General features: G+C 39.2%; 1 protein-coding gene across 4 annotated transcripts in view; it reads left to right on the top strand.

Moving 5' to 3' along the window:
- The window catches only part of mapk10 (mitogen-activated protein kinase 10), a 35,828-nt gene extending 18,333 nt beyond the window's left edge, over positions 1-17,495 (top strand). For 2 of the 4 annotated variants that reach the window (XM_083929207.1, XM_083929208.1), the window contains exons 5-14: positions 15-73; positions 524-662; positions 1,632-1,797; positions 3,178-3,249; positions 7,722-7,904; positions 10,698-10,822; positions 11,644-11,670; positions 12,534-12,597; positions 12,736-12,813; positions 15,910-17,495. In XM_083929207.1, the coding sequence (XP_083785333.1) occupies positions 15-73; positions 524-662; positions 1,632-1,797; positions 3,178-3,249; positions 7,722-7,904; positions 10,698-10,822; positions 11,644-11,670; positions 12,534-12,597; positions 12,736-12,813; positions 15,910-16,052 (1,056 nt within the window). In that variant the 3' untranslated portion in view covers positions 16,053-17,495. Of the gene's footprint in view, positions 1-14; positions 74-523; positions 663-1,631; positions 1,798-3,177; positions 3,250-7,721; positions 7,905-10,697; positions 10,823-11,643; positions 11,671-12,533; positions 12,598-12,735; positions 12,844-15,904 lie in introns of all 4 variants that reach the window. The other 2 variants (XM_083929210.1, XM_083929209.1) reach the window with 2 other exon arrangements.
- The last annotated feature ends 3,317 nt before the right edge of the window (positions 17,496-20,812 follow it).

Below are 20,812 nucleotides of genomic sequence, written 5' to 3'. Positions count from 1 at the left end.
CTTCTCTCTTTCAGATTATCAGTTTATTAAATGTCTTCACACCACAGAAATCATTAGAGGAATTCCAGGATGTGTGAGTATAGTAAACCCTTCTTTGCTCGCTTATATTTCCGTGAATTATATTAATTTAGCCCAATTAACAGGCAAATAACTTGTTTCATTTAATCTTGTTTCGCAAATGACAGAGAAAAGAAGGGGACTGATTGTATTATGCATTATGTGTTATTATCTTTGCACCTGCAGTTGTGAGAGCACAGCCGCTGGAGTGTAGTCAGTGAAAGTACTGTAGGTGTAACCCAAAGCTTAGGGAGCTATCCTATTCTCATACTGAATGATAAATGAGAGTGTGTTCACATTTAGAACAGTCTCTAAGTAAACAGTACTGCAGAGCCAATCATGTGTCCTTTTTTTAGTCAGAACATTTTGACTTTTACTGAGAGCTATTATTTCGAAATATTTTAGTAAGCAGACTCATCAACAGACGTATCAAGCCATTCATAAATCAATAAAAAAAAATTCTCAGGTACCTAGTGATGGAGCTGATGGATGCCAACTTGTGCCAGGTGATTCAGATGGAGCTTGACCACGAGAGAATGTCCTACCTGCTGTACCAGATGCTGTGTGGTATCAAACATCTGCACTCAGCCGGCATTATTCACAGGGTAGGAAAACAAGACACTTGTTTTGGTTGTGTGTTTTGGGGAATAGCGATTTGTAGTCCGTAGCTATAAAAGTTGGAATCACCCTGGTTAACCATTTGGCAATCATAGACACAGGAAACATGGGGTTTAATCCCTGGCGCTTCTGTCTTCACTGGCTCCAGCCAACAAACCTGGCAGTGTTCACAGGGTGGGAAGCATTTGAGGGATCATGTCTTTGTCAATGCAACAGCTGATTTGACTGGTTGCCCAGAGCACCTACACACAGGGAAATAGAATCTAGGGCAGAGGTGATCAACTTTTTAGCCAAGGACTGCTTGCAAGATAGAGAATATACCGGGGACCCCCTCATATTTATCCCTTTGAACAATTTGACATTGCCTTGTTTTCTTCTATACTCCTAGTTAGGGGATCACAAGAGACAACTATTAGAACGATGATACATATGTATTAAACATATTTGCTGAAATAAGAGGTAACCCGAGATTTGCAAACACTCGCAAAAACTCTCATGAGACATTCCGACCACCTATGCTGACCGAAACCATTCGATTTCTAACCTGAGCTGTTCGAGGTTAATACCTAACCTTTACCATCTTTTGAGATTTCAGCAAATCTCGGACATGACCAAGGTCAGCAGCGGTTAGCAGGCACATTGTCGTGGTGTATGGGCAATTCCAGAATGGGAGAAAAAGTGATCGATATTTCAAATAATTACAATAAACCTATTGATTTGCAGTTTCAGGTAGTTCTGATTATAATTCAAATTTAACTAACACAGGCAGTGATTGTAATAAGGTTTGACATTGTGGTGTTACCCCCCTTTTTATTTACCCATGAGAAATGCTCATTTACATAACAAACAAGTCAAATACCAGAAAACACCATCATCATAAACTTTCAACAGAAAAGAGGTTTTGTGAAATACCTGAATATACACGGTTTCTCACACCAGTCTTGTCCTACCTCCAGGATCTCAAACCAAGCAATATAGTGGTGAAGTCAGACTGCACCCTGAAGATCCTGGACTTTGGTCTGGCCAGGACTGCAGGAACCAGCTTCATGATGACCCCTTACGTGGTGACTAGATACTACAGAGCCCCAGAGGTTATCCTGGGCATGGGATACAAAGAGAATGGTGAGGATTCATCATAACTGAGTGTGTTTGAGCTCGCATGGATTCAATTCAGACATATTTAAAGCATGAGTAACTCATATTTTTTGCTCTCTTTTTTAATGCAGACATAAACTTAAACTTTCATAGTTTGTTGTTTCAGTAAATACGTTAATCTGAGCTATTTTCAGTATTCTTAAAACTGCACTCAGCGACTTTCTTGCGGTGGCAATGTGGAGGAGAAACTTAAGATACAGCACCAACATCTACCTGTAGTTAAGGAATAAAACTTTTGAAGCAGTTTATTTTAAGAGGTGAATCACATTATAGCAGCGGCATGTATTTTTAAACCAGTGTAACCCAATGACTGACTCGCAGTATAACCTGCAGTGGAACGGACAGAAGGAACCGCTGACTGTAGCAAAAACTATGATTGTTTGACTTTTCATGAGCATTAATGATCAGTTTAAAACATGCTATGTTAAATCCGTATTTTCTGTCTGAAATTGTCCCATGTTTAAAAATAATTCCAACCTCACAATGTGTCAATCAGGTTTACACACCAACTTCCTCCATCATTAAAGTTTTTTGGAAAAGGTTCGATTTTCTGCGTTTTTTTCGCCTCTGTCAAAAGCTTTTGACCATTTAAAATGATCCTTGAATGATCAATAATAATAGAACATCATAACATGCAGAGATGCAGGATCTCAAGATAGATTCTGGCAAGTGACAGCTTGGAATCGGGGAATGATTGCGAAACAAAAGATGTGCGAAGGATTAGACACTGATTGTGCTCTTGGCAGCTAAATGATAGCTTCTTGCAAATGCCATTCATTCATTAGCCCCCTTTGGGACAAGCGCTATCCATCCAATTAATTCAGCTGCTTGCTAGCAGTCTTTGACTTTTATTAGTATCTTGCATGGTTAAAAAAACGCATATGAAAACACAGACTCGGTGTGCAGAGGTTTATCCATTAATGATCCCAATTATTTCTGAAAACCTTACAAACAAATCTGGTGGAGTCACACTGAGCTGAGTGAACTGAAGTGTTGGCGGCATGAGTCACTGATTAAAAGGCCCCAGAACATCAGACATGTGATTGAATGACAGTCTTAGATATGACTCATTAGCCATATTCCTCCTGTGGATAGAGGCCTGTAGACTCCTAGGCTTTAAATTTCCTGCCACTAGTTAGTCTCTGCTTTTCTCCTTTTTCTGCTCTCTGTATTTAATTCAAGTGTATCTCTATGTAACGTGCTCCTCACTAATTATTTCTCCCTCACTGAATGACAGCTAATCACAGTTGCTTCTCCCAGAAAGCTTGATGTGCCTAACACTAACCTTTGCCTTCCTCTCTTTTCTTTTGCTCCCTCTTCGTCTTACTGTCACCTCTATGCGTGCAGTGGATATATGGTCGGTGGGGTGCATTATGGGAGAAATGGTGCGCCACAAAATCCTCTTCCCTGGGCGGGACTGTATCCTTGTTGTCTGATGGTGACACTATTTTTGTTCATGGGTTCATGTATGCTGTACGTAATGGAGCACACATTTAATAATCAATCATTCTTTGTTTTAAATAGTGTTGGATACTTGTCCTGTGATATTTTGGTCATTTTTTGCATTTTATATTTCTTTGTTACATTTACTTTGATTCAATTATTCAGGCTTTATGTTCTCTGTATGTCACAGAGGTGAACTAAATCAGATTCACATCTGGCTGTCTTTATAACACATGTCTACATCCAACTGATCCTCTTTTAACACTTTTAATTTAACCCGCAGTAACATAAAATAAGCATCCTGCATTCTTGTTCGCAAGTCAGTATGTCTGAATCTTGTGAGTGCACCTCAAGCTTCATTCAGTTTGATATTTTGACAAGAGGAATCCTCTCTGAATACGTAAGTAGGTGCTATTTAGAGTGTGTCTGTGAGTGCCACCCGGTGTGTTCTCCTGCAGGGAGGGGGCTGTATTTGCATCCCCAAGATGACTTCTTTCAGTCGGCTATATCGGGATAAATAGTCCCCATGTGGAGTTTGTACACGTGTGTTGCCATCTGAGGGTGCCCATATATATGAGTCAGTTATTAAGCATTCAGTGAATTGATAATAAAGGATTTCTGTATTTATTTTAAGCATCTGGTTGTAACATCATTGGTGAGCCCACTTTGAGGAAAGTGCAAAGGTTTAAGATTAAGACTGTAGACATGTTAGCATCTAACTAAAAAAAAAAGACACACACCATACTGGGAAAGTTTTAATATTAGGATGATGCGAGGTAGTTTATCATAATAAGCTATATTTGTCAATTTATACATACAATTATACACACTACAACAAGTACTCTGTCCGTGTAGAAGTCTGATATATAATTCCAGTTGTGGAACGTAACTAAGATCATTGACTCAAGTTCTATACTTGGAGGTAATTGTACTTTACCTGAGTATTTCCTTTTTTTTGCAACTTTATACTCCTACTTCACAACAACAATATTCATTGAAAGTGTTCCTTCATGTGTTGAGGAAATTCTTGTCAAGCTCAATAACTCACAGTCTTAAAAATCTGCAGCAGTAAAATGGAACATACACGTTTACATTAATCCAAAAACATCATATATAAAAGTAAAACACTGACAGGGAACATTTTACTACACTATACCTTTACTTTTCATACATACAAGTACATTTAGATGATAATACTATTCTTATGTAAGGGTTTGAATGCAGTCCTTGTACTTATAGTGAAGTATTTTCACAGTGGGGAATTATTTCCACCGTTGGCTGATTCCTCAGTAACATAGACCTCCATAGCAATGAAAAACACATAAATAAGCCACACCGTTGCACCCGGTGACATATTTCTTCATTATGATTAACTCGGGCACTGTAAGTTATTCAGATACACCACCCTGCTGCTGTAAATACTCACTAGCTCATCAAATTCCAAGTTGAAAATAGTCCCCCACTAATACACAATTAACTCAGTTTTCTTAAATCAACACAGATGTTTAAGGAAATGATTAAGCTTTTTTACCCGTTTAAGAAGACGTTCATGTTCAGTCGGAACAAATGGGCTTGAAGTCAGAGTGTGTTGACAGATGAACACATTGATGGTTTGGGTCTTTGTAGTTGTTGGCATTAAAAAAAAATAATCTAATAAAGCCACCTGTCATCTAAAATTAAGTTGTTTAGACTTAGATATGCTGTGTGTCTGTACATACTTGTGTCCAATACTGCGGCCACTACATCCTCAAACACTCCTTTAAAGTTTAATACTCTGGAGAACTAGAGCCCCCACCCCCTGCAATGAGTTCTGCACTGTCACTCTCCTTCTGTCTCTGTTTTCACAACAACCTTAAATTCTTATCACCTAACACTCCACCCTTTTCTTACTGAAGATCAATGATCTGTAGTCGTGCACACATTTGTTAATCATCTGCTTATAGATACGTTTCTGGACTGGTACCTCGGTCGTAGCTAATCTTAATTTACTTCATAGACTTTTGGACGTGAGGTATTGACCTGGCTGAAGTTATCTGCACCTCATTGAGTGTCTTTCAAATGATGATATAGAAGTGCAGTCTGTCCTCACAGGTCACAGCACACTGAGCCTCAGGGTGACAGCCATTTATTACAAATAGGTGTTATGGAGTGATGGCAAAGGAGTTGAACTTGTATTTTATGTTTGGCTTACACTTTGCCTAAATATACACAAGTTAAAAGTGGTAAAATGCACAGGTACATCATGGCATATCATGCATATTGTCATGTTGCAGAATTAACACAGTATTACTTTAATTTGCAATAATGACCTGTTCACGCTCCATTATAAATAAACAATAATGACACAAAATATTGATCAAACATGATTTTATTGATATAAAAATGGTCCTCCAGATTCTATGATCTGAACTGCTTCCATAGCAGCCGCTGCTATTTATAAATAACAGACCTAATAATGCTTTAATCGACCAATTAAAATGGAGTTTTCAACAAAGCTGGGTAATAATGATTTATAAAGTGCCAAGTCACAATGAAATGGAAGTTAGAACGTCTTTAGCTTCAGTAATGTGACATCTTTCTGAGTGGACAGAATATGTGAACTACAAAATGGGTTTAGTTGTGAGAGGGATTTAAATCCAATTCCACACATTTAATTGGATAACTCAAAAGTAGACTGGGCTTAGCGAAAACGGCACGATGGAGCTGCAGAGGACCTGTAATGTAAACAGAAATGTAAAAAAAGTTTTATGCCAGCTGAAATCCAAACACAAGCCTCCTACCTACTACTGGCGCCTCCATACCAGCTAAGCCTTGAACAGGGAAACATGACAAATCTCAAATCTCCAATCTGGTTAAAAAAACAAAAAAACAGATTGGTAATAATATTGAAAAACCTCAGATTTAGGGACCATAAAAGAAGGGACTCATCTAATGTATTGGGACCCTACTGAGGTCCGCAGTTGGACTCTTCTCCAAATCACATTTGGTGGGATAAATATATGTAATTTAATCGAGTAATTAAATATATTTTTATGTTTTACAAGAAAGAAAAGAAGAAAGATTTTGATACTCGTAATCTTTTTTTTACGCATAGCAAAAAAGAGATACAGGATTATAACTTAAAAACCTAAATTGACATTATTTAGGAGGTAGAAGTGATACATGACTTTTCACAGATGTGTGTGTGTGTGTGTGTTTGACCCCAGTGGACATGTGGTCAGTCGGCTGCATCTTTGGAGAGGTGATAAGAGGGACAGTGCTGTTCCCTGGGACTGACCGTATCCTTCTGACCTCCTGCTGCTCCCTCACTTTGTTTCACGTGTAAACCTGGATATCACAGAAACCTCACTGCATTTCCCTGCAGTTCAGGTGCACGATGTCCTGATTGAATAACTCACACAACTCAACACCAGTGGCGTGTCATGCATTTTGACACACTGTGGAAAAACACCTCCAGCTGTCTGAGTGAATCTTGGTAAATAGCATGGATAAGTGCCTTAGTGGGTGGAGAAAAAATGGCTCTCTGAGCACTGGGTGGATTATGGCCAATGTGCAATGGAGACACAAAGGAGGTGGAAGTGTGTGGCGTTCAAGTAAGATGAAGTAATGGGGATCTCTGCTGGCCCTGGCAGCTAACTGCCTCAACTGGCACCCTCTGTGAGAATCCGGGGAGGGGAGGGGGGTCACTGGGAGTGTGCGGAGGGGTAAGATAGGAAGTGTTTGTTGCCATATGGGAGGGGAACACAAGCTGGCACACCCCACAATTATGTTTGCACACACAAACACAACCATGTGCTACATGTCTAATTTAAATTAAAACCTGTGTTTTATTCTTATCAGGAGGCTTTTTAGCAGGTCTGTTCTTTTATGCTGCTTTAAGGTAAGCTTAAAATTGTACGGGGAATATAAAGTATGTATTTCATGTATTTTAAGCACAACATTAATGTATCATATGAAACAAGGGATCACTGGAGATCTATTTGAATCCAAGTAAGCAAATAATGATAATAATCCACAAAAAACTGGATGCATTTTTTTAAGGAAAGTGAAAAATTTGAATGGAAGCAATTAGGTAGAAATAGAAGGAGGCAAAATATTGATCTGATGCAAATTGTGGCCCATCATTTTCTTCACTGAATGACCTTTTGTCATTTCTTATGGATGTTTGTTTGGGGTTAGATTAGACTCATCTGTTTTGTGACTTTCTGACTGTACTTTTAAGAAGGCTATTTATATCTTTGCTGATGACACTCTGTCTAACAGGCCCAGGTCCTTTTTTATTTCTATTTTATTTGGTCGTACAACCTCCATTTCCATTAGTCCTACCTTTTATGAGTCAATCAAAAGATGTCCTTTTACATGTGCTAAATAAACAGTGGTATTGTGTGGGAGTACATACAGGATGCTATTCCATGTGTGTTTCCCTTAATTCTGACCCGCCACACCAGACATCGACCAGTGGAACAAGGTGATTGAGCAGCTGGGAACACCCTCACCAGAGTTCATGAAGAAGCTTCAGCCCACAGTGAGGAACTACGTTGAGAACCGGCCGAAGTACGCGGGTCTCACCTTCCCCAAGCTCTTCCCTGACTGCCTTTTCCCTGCTGACTCTGAGCACAACAAACTCAAAGGTGAGAACTTGAACCGGCCAAATGAACTGTATTCCAGCCATTTTATGTGACTTGCGTGAAATTGATGATTGATGGTTTTAATTTAAAACCTTTGCATGTCTGTGTGACTGACACACGTAATGTCCCTGTGGTGTCATTCTATACTGCAGTATGTACAGGACAATCTCACAAAACTGTTGTTTTATTATCATCATAGATTTCTTATGATGCCAACATCTTCTAACTACAGAAGCCAGAAATATAAGATACAAAAATCACAGTTTATCTCCCGTAAAGTCGTGCTGTGGCAGGGCAACTATAGAAACATGAGTACTGGGGAGGAGCCGTTAAAATCACAATGCCTGCTATAAATCCTTCACTCCTAACAGTCTTATGGTCCATGTCCATTAAATGTTTCAATAAATTATATATCATTGGAACGGTTTTGACTATCTCTGCCTTCATAGCACCTCTACGCACCTTGACAGGAAAGCAGTGTTGGATTGTCAGATGAGAAAATGTGTGTGTTCTCTCATGAAGGGTGCTAATGATGTTAGCGGCGCCGACAGATTCATTGATCAGATGGTTTTGAGTAAAAGGGGGCATGTTATGCTCATTTTCATTTCCATGTCCCCCTCTGGGTTCATTATAATAACTTTGGTTGTCTCTTAATTTTTCATTTAGCACACCAGGTCAATGTTTCAATTTGCCAAATACCTGCAAAATCAATAAGATTCCCATCAGCCTCAACAGTCCTTTGTGTCTGGTGCTAATAAGTAAATGATAGCATGATAACACTCTAAGATGCATTACCTGCTAAAAAATCATGTCAGCAATTGTCCCTTGTAAGCATATTATCATGCTAATGTTAGCATTTAGCTTAAAGGTTGATTATGGAGAATGAGCAGAACACTGCCAGTGAGTGTCTCAAGATCGCAACAACAAAAAATAATTCCAGCAGTCTTGTTGCCATGTTCGTCAGACCCAGTCCAGTAGCGTACAGGAGACCGTCTGTTTGAGCCTGTTTGAACCCATCCCCTCTGGCAAATCGCACCATAAAAACAAGTATTGCAGAGGACAGTTACCGTTACAGCTAAGTAAAGTTAGCTTACTGTTCACTGGTCACTCAGCTGCTGGGACAAATAAGCAGCTGCAGGATTGGCAAACTCCATTTCACCCAGTGCCAGCCTACAGTAGCTGCGCCCAACAACAGACAAGCCTGGCAACCAGCAATGCCGGCCAATATTGGCTGGTAAAATGTAAACAGACCGTGACAGAAAGAACCTGTCAAAAAATGCACCCCTGAACACACCCCTTGGGTGTATTATTTAAATATATATATATAGCTTTTAGTAAAGATGCTACATATTCAACCTTTAAAGCACCACACCAAGTACAGCCTCACAAAGCAGCTAGGCTGACTCTTCGTCTTGTTTATTTTATACGCAGGAAAGAAAAACTTTGGTCAACTTTTACCTCAAAAAAACTTTTATTTTACATTTTGCCTTTGGGTCTCCACATGCAATGTGTGTTTTGAACCCTGTTCTGTGGGCCTCGGTGAATTCAATATATTCTTATGCAGAGGGTTAACCAAGACATCATTTCTCTCTTCTGTCTCAGCTGAGAAGTGCAACCTCTCTTCCCAGTTCTTCCCTCCATTGAGATATAGCAGAATATGCTTTTTCTGTTCCTAACCCCCTCCTACATCAAAGCTCCTGTCTGGTAAAATGATCATGAATCACTTTTGTATTCCGGCTGCTCCCTGCTGGAGCGATAGTGTTAAAGGAAATGCACCTAGAGAGAGAGATAGAGGGAGTGGGAGGGTGTGACTCTGGGTTGAAGTGCTGCTGTTTTGTATGTTTTAAAGAGTCACAGGTAGGAACTGAAGCAGACATCCTTTGGGCTTTGGTTATTTTGAATTGAATGAGGCGGAGACAGGCGGTACTAGAGGACAAAGAGAAGAAAGATAGATAAGGAAAGGCGGAAGGAGAGAGATAGTCAGAGTGGTTGTTTTACAGATTTACCATCTGTTTGTTATTGTTACTGAGGTGAAACGCAACGGGTGCATCTGTCTTTCCCTGCTCAGTTTACTCAGTGCTTTGCTGCTGTAGAGCTATTTATAATAGGGTCAGTCAGTGTGTGTAGGAGATGGTGTATGGTTTAATGGTTCTCGATTTCAGATCAATCCAAGAGTGCCTGAGGGTAGAGGGACTGACCAACTGACTGCTGCTGTTTTTGTTTGTTGAGAAGCCAAATGTAGGTTAACACAGGCAGATTGAAGAAGCTAAAATGGGAATAATAAGACAAGTTAAACAACAATAACGTACATTTCCATAAATAGGATAGAAATAAAATAAAATGGGGCGACAATACATAAATGTAGTGCCATATACGTATATGAAAATAAGGGTTGTGTGTAAAAGTGTGTGAACTCAGGGGTAGCTGATTGGTTGATAAAGTGTTGCAGATGTGTCTGTACTGCATACATATGATTCATTTCCCCCACATAATTCACAAGAAGTAGACGAAAACACTCTTTTCCAAAGCTCTCACACTGTTAAAGTGGAGTGTATTTGCTAATCCACATGTGATTGAGGCTTTGTGAAATTCTGGTTTTCTTTGACAAGCTGCTTCTGTTTATTATTCTCTTTAATCCCTGACATTTCTCTCTCTATCCTCTCTCTCTCTCTCTCTCTCTCCCTCCATTTCTGCCTTATTGTGTTCCAGTTTCCTTTTGGCACATCAGTGGAATAGAGGAATATTTTTCTTTCCTCATGATTTGAACCACATGTTTTTTTTCTCTTCAAACCACAGCTAGCCAGGCCAGAGACCTGCTGTCCAAGATGCTGATCATCGATCCCGCTAAACGGATATCGGTGGACGAAGCCTTACAGCACCCCTACATCAACGTGTGGTATGATCCAGCTGAGGTGGAGGCGGTGAGTAGGCCTTTGGCAGAGCTGTATATTGATCACCATCCCAAGCTCAGTCCTCTCCCCTCTGTCTTTGATTGGTTAGCACTGTTTACTTTGTATTAATAGTAATAATGAAGATGACTCCCCTCATTTTAATAATATTATTTTTTAAAACAAAAGCAATTATAGTCAATTACAACACTATTTTCACAATTTAAACTGCAGTATTCTGTATAAGTGATAACTGCTGCGTCAGTGCATTTATTGTGTTTTCATCTCATTTTCATTTTTCTCTCACTTATGGTTTGATTCTTTATATCTAAACTTAAATACTCTTTTTTTATTGTATGGTTAAAATAAGCCCCAAAATTTGTTACTTGCTGGATATAAGAAATTTAATTCTGCTGCGACTTAGTGCATTGTTCTGCTTTGTAATGTAAGAGTGGTGGTGTTTCTGGTCTATTTGGTGAAGTCTAACTTCTTCATCAGTGCCTCATTAGTTCGAGGTGACAGTGAGATTGGGAAAAAGCCATATGCAGCACAATAAAGCTGCACAGATACCACTTCTACTCTGCAGCTATACACTAATGAGTGCATGACCAGCTGATGAATTACAGCTTCAAATATCCTGCTGGTTAATAATGTAATTAACGTAAAGACGCCCACATGACACACCTCCATTGTAGTTCATTTTTAGAGGATTTCATGAATGTCTAAGTTGTTTAGCTGTTGATTGTTTTTAATGATGATATTGATGTTAGAGTTGATGTGGCATGTATGATATGGCATTTCAACACGTTTTCTGCTGTTTTCCCTTTCTCTAATGTCATCTCATGCTGATGAAGGCCAGAGATCTCATCCAAATATCCATGGTAAATAACAACCGCCCTGCATCAAAGGAATTCAGTGAGACTTTTGTCTGGAGAGACTAAAGAGTGAAGATTAAAGAAGACATATTTGGTTCAGTACTGTCAGTTATTCACCACAATAAAAGAAAACCATAATATACATGTTATATAGAGGAGAATACATATTTAGGTGAATACCTATACGAGGAAAACGTCTCACTTCTGTGTTGCTGTGGTGACTGAATATAACTGTCCCTCCAAGGTCATATCGGAGAGGATTATGGGTGGTCCTGTCACCTGCAGTGAGATTACGGTTTGAGAGTCTGGTGCAGGATCAGAAGGGTTGACTGGGTGCCAGACATCTTATTTGTGTCCTCTTAGATTAAATGACAATCTTATCGTAGAAGGGCATACACACTTTAGCTGGACCCCCCAGATTTTGTCTTATCTCACCGTCTGTCAGTTGTTTAATCCTGATTGTTCTGCAATATTTTGATATCTGTGACAAATAATGTATTGCTATTTAAGTGTTGTAAATCACCGTTTTATGCGATTAAGGCTAAATACAGCACGGACTATTCCTTCATTTACATTATTTGTTTCTTTATAATCCACATGTGCATACTCTGCATGTCTTTTTCAGACATTTTAAAGTGTTAAAATAATAGTTGGATGTGTTTCCGATGTTCACATATTTTCTTCATCCCTATAATTGTATTTATTTGTCACATTGCTAGATTTGAAGCATCCTTACATGAACTTGTATATATTTTTGTATGAATATTTCACCTGGAGATGCAGTGATATTAATATCACGTTAAATTAATCTCTTTGATTGTGTTGTGAGCTAAACTGTTACTAAAATATCTGTACTCTCTCCCGTTAAGCCTCCACCTCAGATCTACGACAAGCAGCTGGATGAAAGAGAACACTCCATTGATGAATGGAAAGGTGAGATTACTTATTAAAACAAATACTGTATGTTAACAGGAAGGCACCAAAATGTGTGACTAATGACCAATAAATGTTTGTATTGTCTACTTTGTATGTTTCAATAACTTCTTCTCTCCTAACTTTGCTCCTTGGCAGAACTTATTTACAAAGAGGTGATGAACTTTGAGGAGAGAACGAAGAATGGCGTAGTGAAGGGACAGCCTTCACCTTCAGGTACTCTCAGTGCATAACCCTAATCGCTCTGTAAGTGAATTTACTATAACCTTACTGGAGTTGTAAATAGAGAAACCCATTGTGTTGTTGACCATGTGTCTCTGTCTTTTGTTAAATGTTGTTTAGTGTTTGTGCCAAGTGTATTTGTTAAATGGTATTGTTGGACAGCTAATCAGTAAATGCTAAGATTGTCTCTTAATATATTTCATAGCAGATTCTGTGTGAGCTTTAATAAATGTGTGTGTATATATGTATATCATGTCATGATTTAAGATTTGGGTCCTTTGGAGTCCATCACAGGACATTCAGTCAGACATTTTATACTGTTCTGTATCTGCAAAAGCCTCAACGCACAGTGAGTGCTGTTCTAATAGTTGCCAGAGAGAGGCAGTGTGGAGTCATGTGAGCACACTGACCAGGCCGCCAAGACATCATTGAGAAAACAGCACAAAACAACAGCTATTCTCCATTGAAAAAATACCAAACATAAGCTGTTCATTTTGTTGATTAGAAAAGCAAACAGGAGCTGAATCCTGCAGAGAGAGCAGCAACTGCTGGTCAGGAGAGGTAACGGCCGCATGAGAACGTAGTCTCACACAATACACTCTTTATGGACAAACCAGTGTATAGGAAACCTCTTTTTGTAGAAAGTAGAGTATCTTGGACAGTGTTTAGTTTAAACAACCTATAGACAATTTGGTCTTACGTGTTGGAAGCTAAATCATAACAAAGGAGAGATGAAACTTCAGGAGACACCCCAGGCTGAAACAGAATTGAGATTTTGTCCTTAGTATGTCTTCTTTTAGACCTATAGAGAGAAAACATACAAAATACACATTAAGGTGTTTATTTTAATACAATTCTATCTATCTGTGCCTGCAGATTTCTTCTCCCCAAAAGTTAGTTAGCAGATAATGCCTCATTTTCATATTAAAAATGGTGATATCGTCACAGTTTGAAGCACGTAGGTGGACCCAAACAGCAGATACAGAAACAAGCAGGATACGGTAACTAAAGAATAAATGGTATAATCCCTAAAACAAGGAATAAATACTATAAACACGATGCAACGATTAGCTGCCAAGAAACAAAATGGGAAAAGAGTATCTACAGACAGGACTAATCACAAGACAAGACACAGGTGGAGTGGGCAGGGAACAGGAATACAAAGGGACGCACTGATGGGTAACGAGACAAGGACAGGCAGACAAGCTGACGAGGGAAGATACAAAACTGTATACAAGGGAAGACCAGCAGGGCTACAGGAAACACAGAGGAGAGAACTTCAAAATAAAACAGGACCACTACAGATATCCTTTTCAGCTGTAGTGTCTCTCCTCACTCTCTCACAAAACCATGACCTCCATCTTACTAATTGAGCTTTTAACATCTTTTCAATTATTATTGAGGCTAGCCCTACAGTATTTGTGCAAACACACCAACTATCATACAAAGAAGAAAAATCACAGAGTGCATAGGATGGCTGTACCTGTTTCCCCCTGAGATGAGTCTTAATTAATATCTGATTCAAAAGCTTAATTAACCTTCCATTTAAGTCATCTGTCTTAGAGCCAAGAGTGTGGTTTATGCTCAAAGTCATCTTTCAGAATTGAAACTTACTTAATTAAATACTGCACCCACATGGTGATTTTTAACATATGTCTCAGATGTATTTACTGTAAGTAAACTTATAAGCGAAGTGACTGCTGGAATGAATGGCAGCCATTAATCCTGCTTTGTTCTCCGTTTTATTTTGGGTCTGCTGAAGTGCCCACCAGTTTCCATTAAGCAATTACCTCCCACAGGGAACAGACACAAACAGCAGACTTAACGTTTGCCTGCATGGTACGCGTCCTCCTAAGAAATGAGGAGGCTGCTGGTATGCTCGGAAGTAAAAGAGGTTGTTTTAGCGATTTACTCATATTGGCAACACCCTCATATTCTCATCCTTTTTAATCAGAATTTGCTCTTTCTACTCCCATGGCTGCCCATTTTTCTATTGATTTGCTCATAAACGTATCAAAGGAAGAGTTACGCATTCACCGAGGATTTAATTAAAGTGCTGTCCAGACCCAGAGAGGTCGAGCAGTTTGAAACACACTTTTCTGCTCGTCCAGGTTTAGATCCATGCAACATTGAAGCGATGTGTCATGACACTCAAAAACCTTAAATGTACATTTTTAACTCATTTATGCAATAGGGATGTCTTTAATCTTTAAGTGTAAATCTCATTACTAATGACAGAAAAGCAGTGTACTGAATTAAGAGTTCTTTCATAAAATCTAAAAAGGTTTACTGCCGTCTGCTTCCACCTTGACTTCGAAGCAAGATTAATATTAGAACATTGAATGCATGGGCAAAAACAACTGTATAAAAACGGTATCACTGAAGATTGCTTTTCACTATAAGCCCGGGCACAGTAGACATCTTTTGCTGATACACGTGTTTATTGTATCTAAACAAAATGATATAAAGGTCCCATATTATGCACATTTTCAGGTTTATACTACTGTATTTTGGGTTTCCACCAGACCATGTTTACATGCTTTAATGTTCAAACACATTATTTTACCACACTGTCTGTCTGAATATATTTGCATTCACCCTCCGTCTGAAACACTCCGCTGTAGCGCCTGTCTCTTTAAGCCCATCCTTGTGACATCACAACCATACGAAAGTCCTGACGGCTTGTTTAAAGGAACGTTTTTTAATCGAGGCTGTGTGCATTTCTCTGTGGAGAAAAAAGTGTTATGATACTTTTACAGTATTTGTATAGCACCTCGCCCTGCTTTATAATTTAAAAAAAAGCATTTTACAACATGGGACCTTTAAATCCTAACTGGGTTTAAACTGAAACTTTCTTTCCTGTGATATCCATTGGACCCAAACCTTACTTTCCCCTGTTTCATTATAGACACACTGTGATTGTTGTGTTCCACAGGTGCTGTTTATGTTGTTGATGTCTCATTGGAAAAATTCAGCTGCAACATTTTTTCTGTGTGCACTTATATCTCTTGTGGTTGTATTTCTCCTCCTGTCTTTGCCAGGACTTTTTTACGTTGTAACCCCCTGCTGCTGTTTATTCCCTTAGCACAGGTGCAGCCGTGAACAGCAGCGAGAGTCTCCCTCCCTCCTCCTCCATAAACGACATCTCCTCCATGTCCACCGACCAGACCCTGGCCTCAGACACTGACAGCAGCCTGGAGACCTCTGCAGGACCCCTGGGGTGTTGCAGGTGACTAGCCGCCTGCCTGCGCAACCCCATGTTCTTCCGGAGGTGAAGAACCCAAACGAAATGACCGACTTGAAAATACAACAAAAAAAAAAGAGTAAAGATCAAAATTAATATATTAAGAACAAAAAACATGGAATCACAGAATCTGAAATGATGATGACATCTCAAAGCCTGTGCATTGTCATTCAAAAACAGCAGTGGTATTTAAACTGAAGTAAATGAGCTGAGATATATGTTAATGATCCTCTAGTTGCTTTGCTTATATTACCCCACATATCTTGTATATGGCATCCAAACAAAAAGACCAAAATGCTTCGACTTGCATCTCCCGTAAAGTGCATTCTGGCTGGCTGCTGGTCTCCCAAAAAGCATTTATGCTCCAATCATTGTGGCAAGGTGGGCTGCCATTCTGCTCATCACTACTGTACAATACATTGTCCCTCCCCCCTTTTTCCTATCCAACCCTTATGTGATGACACTGCTGTATTTTACCCTCTAGGCTTTGTCTTAGACGGTCATCCCAAACCCAACACAATCCCTAATGTAAGGTTGCCTGATATGTGTGTTTTTATGTGGTTATTCTGCAGGGATATGTAGTTGCTCTCACCCAGAGCGACGCTCCCTGCACTACTTGTAAATAATGTAATTCTGTACAGCTGAAGGGCACACGGAGTGGGACTGACGGCCAGTACACTGGGAGTTTTTTTCTGACTAGCGCACCTTGCCACATCACTGCTTTCCACCTCAGTTGCCCCTTGCCTATTGCTGTAGTCCTGCATGATTAAAACAATGCTAATCTCACTGTATGCTAAAATGAGTCTGTATAGAGACTTTTGTTTATATACGATGTAAACTAACTCAACTCCAGACATGGGGGGTCTGGTCACAGGATAGGAAGAGTGAGTGAGTGTGTGTGTGTGTGTGCGTATGTTTGTTAACCACAGGCAAGCCATTAAGACATTAGTAAATGTCAGGGCTGGGTTTCGGGACTTAAAGGGTCAGTACACTCCGAAATAAATGATTTTGATTGTGCTCAGACTTTATAAAATGACCTTTAAGGGGTTTAAAAAGTCTGATTTGTGTGTAATGTCCCTTATATTTCTCCTGGCAGTGAATGATCGGCCCCTCCACCCCCCTATATGGGCTGACCCGCAGCCCTGCATGTCATTGTGTACCATTAACCCCTTATAGACACAGGAGGTTGGTCTGTTTCACTGTGGTGTTGCCGCGAGGAGACTATTCCTATTTATTTGACTGTCTGAAACATAGAAGGGTTTTAGAAAGATATACAAACGATACAGAAGGAAGTTTAAAGGCGGGCGATGAGTGTTAACCTCGTAGCGATGTATCAGTTAGTTCTAAAGTAAACATTTCACCACACACTACACAAAAACAAAAATGCTTTTGTCAATAACAAAAATGAACTTAATAGAGACTACCCAACCGTTACGTTGACTACATTACTTCTTTAGCTGAAATATTTATTTATTGATTTATTTATTTTGATAGATGGAACCTGAATATGGCAAGTGCCTTTTTGAAATGAAGCATTGCAAGTGCAGAAATGATATTATTTTTGGTATTTTTTCCCTCTGTTTCTTCCTTTTCTGCCTTAAAACTATCCAAATTCCCGAGCCAGCCAACGTTGGTGGAAACATTTGAGAAAAAAACACTTTTTGTCCAGATGTTAGCGCTTTAATTATAGTTTCTAGCCAGTGACAGTGACATTTTTTGTGATGTGAAATCAAATTGCTTTCTTCAGATTGTATGGCTTAAGACATACTACTGATGCAAGTTTTTACACAACATGAAAGGTTTTCTGCCATTTTGATTTAATTTCTCCCATAATATCTCTATAAAACGGTGTGACAGGATGTTCTCAGACTGTGACACTAGAACACTTACGGTACATGCATAGTTCGCATAGAACTTTGCAAAGGCTTGGCAGCTGTAGTGCACTCTCCAATTATGGCCGACTACTGTAGGTATGATATCTACAGAATAAGTTATTTATGTGTTATTTAAGAAATGTCTGTTCTAATAATTCTGCTGTCAGATGGAAAGACATTTTTAGAAACTGTGATCCGCATTTGTGTGAATTAAACAAACTCCCTGTTATATGCATAATAAATGGGATCATGGGTCATCATTGACAATCAGGTAACTGACAACATACAAAGATGAGGTTTCTAGAACCTCAAGGATGCTCACCGTCCCTAAATGAGACAAATGGAGACATTTGCGTTTGTTTCTTGCACATCAAAACAACAATTTCTATGAATATCACCATATTTCCAATTCATGGGAAATCTCATGGCTCACATAGTTTAGAATAAAAGTTCAATTCCAGTCGTGAGATTTTTAAAACATCCAACAACAAAAAAAAAAAAAAAACAGCGATGAAAGCACGACATTTCACATCTTTCTTAGCAGTCAGCTGCTTTACTTTTTGCATGGAGTCTACCTAAAGCACTCTGTCACTGTACATATCTCTCAAAAATCCCTCCAGCCCCCCAAAAGGGATATACATAATGTCACACAGCTACTTTGTTAACACTCTTTCTGCCTGTGGCTGGTGTACAGTGAACCACACACAGACTTACGGTACCTTCACAGAGCTAAGGCGGTCACTGAAGGTGGTGTCTCCAGAATAAGCTAGGGCGAGCTTGGCTTTCAGTTCAGGGTCTGGCCGGGGCAATCTTTCAGAAACAGGGTGCAACTTAGAAAATTCTTTGTGTTTTGAAAATGTTGAATCTCTCACAAAAGGGGTCTAAGTGTTTAGAGTGGACTCCTACACCACAGATACTGTTGCAGATATAAGTACAGGGCATTTTTAATCATTCCAACTACACTCTTCTGTTCGAGTACAAATACTGAAAATTTTTTCTTTCTTCCTCTGAATGTGATCTTTTTTATAAGACATCCCTCCAGACAATTCTGTTGTTATATAAAAAAAGGTGCTTTTGTTCCCGTTTAATGCACCTGAAGTCGAGATGATTCTAAAAGCTGGGTTGTCAGCACTGAATGTAGAAATGAATTGTTTCACTCACGTCGTTGCTGCTCTGCTTTGTCATCAGTGTGTGTATGTGTGTGTGTGTGTGTGCGTGTGTGATTTCAAATTAACCAGCATTCAACACAAACTGTCTGTAAGGTTGAATTGGAAGATGGGATCTGCTGGCAATCTGGACAGATTAATTTAACAGTTCATGTTTTCACATTTTTCTTTCAATACAAAGATTTCGTGGGGTCGCTTTTAAGAATGTCGACGGAGACTCGATACGGTCGTGCGTTTGGAAGTAGTTTGTGTGTGTTCACATTCAGTCATATAAACTTTAGAATTAAGTAATGTGTCAACTACCAATCCTGCTCCTTATTTTTGTCACGGGGGGCTTAAAATGATCTTTTTAGTCTGTTAGCCGTGTATTTAATCTGAAGTTTGCAGTACGGAAGCCGCGAGAGGCAGGTGAGATTTGTTTTTTTCTGGTGATACATTTTCTAAGTCTGATAAAGAGCATCATCAAGAATTTTCTCTCGTGTGTATGACTTATGAACAGGTGGAAGAAAGGTTTTGTGAAGATCATTTTTCTGTTTTTTTCCCCCCAAATGTGACAACATGTACAACTGGGATTGCGTCCATACAGCATTCACAACAATACGTGAAATAAGTTTTTTACACGCCCACATGCACTAAAATGCATGAAAGGGCCTGGCGTCTATCACGAACGAACAACAGATAAACTCAGATTACGACACACAGAGGGGGAGCTCAGGGCGCCATTACTCCACTATATACAGTACAGACCAAAAGTTTGGACACACCTTCTCATTCAATGAGTTTCCTTTAATTTCATGACTATTGACGTTGTAGATTCACACTGAAGGCATCAAAACTATGAATTAACACATGTGGAAATATGTACTTAACAAAAAAGTGTAAAACAACTGAAAATACGCCTTATATTCTAGTTTCTTCAAAGTAGCCACCTCTTGCTCTGATTACTGCTTTGCACACACTCTGCATTCTCTTGATGAGCTTCAAGAGGTCGTCACCTGAAACGGTTTTCACTTCACAGGTGTGCCCTGTCAAGCTTCAATAAGTGGGATTTCTTGCCTTATAAATGGGGTTGGGACCATCAGTTGTGTTGTGCAGAAGTCAGGTGGACACACAGCTGATAGTCCCACTGAATACACTGTTAGAATTTGTATTATGGCAAGAGAAAAGCAGCTAAGTAAAGAAAAATGAGCTGTAATGGGCTGTAATTACTTTAAGAAATGAAGGTCAGTCAGTCCGAAAGATTGAATGAGAAGGTGTGTCCAAACTTTTGGTCTGTACTGTGTTTACATAGAAAATATGATTGCTGCCTTACTCAAGTTCTGAACATCGGGTACAGTGCCATTAAAAAAACAAAACAACTGGCAGCCATTTTTGTCTTTTTTTCATCTGTGAAAAGAAGTTTAAAAAAAGGTTTTGTCAGTTTAATTTTCACCAGATTTCACAGATGAAGAAAAAAAAAAATAGAAAATGACAAAACTTTTTTTCCACCTGTTTATAAGAAAATAAATTTGATCCGACAAAAAAACAGAAATCTCACTTGCCTCTCAGGGCTATCTGACTGTCATTCAGCCATAATATTATCGCCAATATGAAGTTAGGAAACGTCTCGTACTCAGCTGTGCCAACATAAAATCTTTGGACACAGTACTTGTGACCCCCAACTTATTGATTCTCACCTCTTTCTTTCAAGTCATATTGAAGTCATATTG

The sequence above is a fragment of the Echiichthys vipera genome (genome assembly GCF_963691815.1).
Source record: "Echiichthys vipera genome assembly, chromosome: 16".
NCBI lineage: Eukaryota > Metazoa > Chordata > Actinopteri > Perciformes > Trachinidae > Echiichthys > Echiichthys vipera.
Note: the sequence above shows the minus strand (reverse complement) of the source record. Positions and strands in the feature narration are given on the sequence as shown.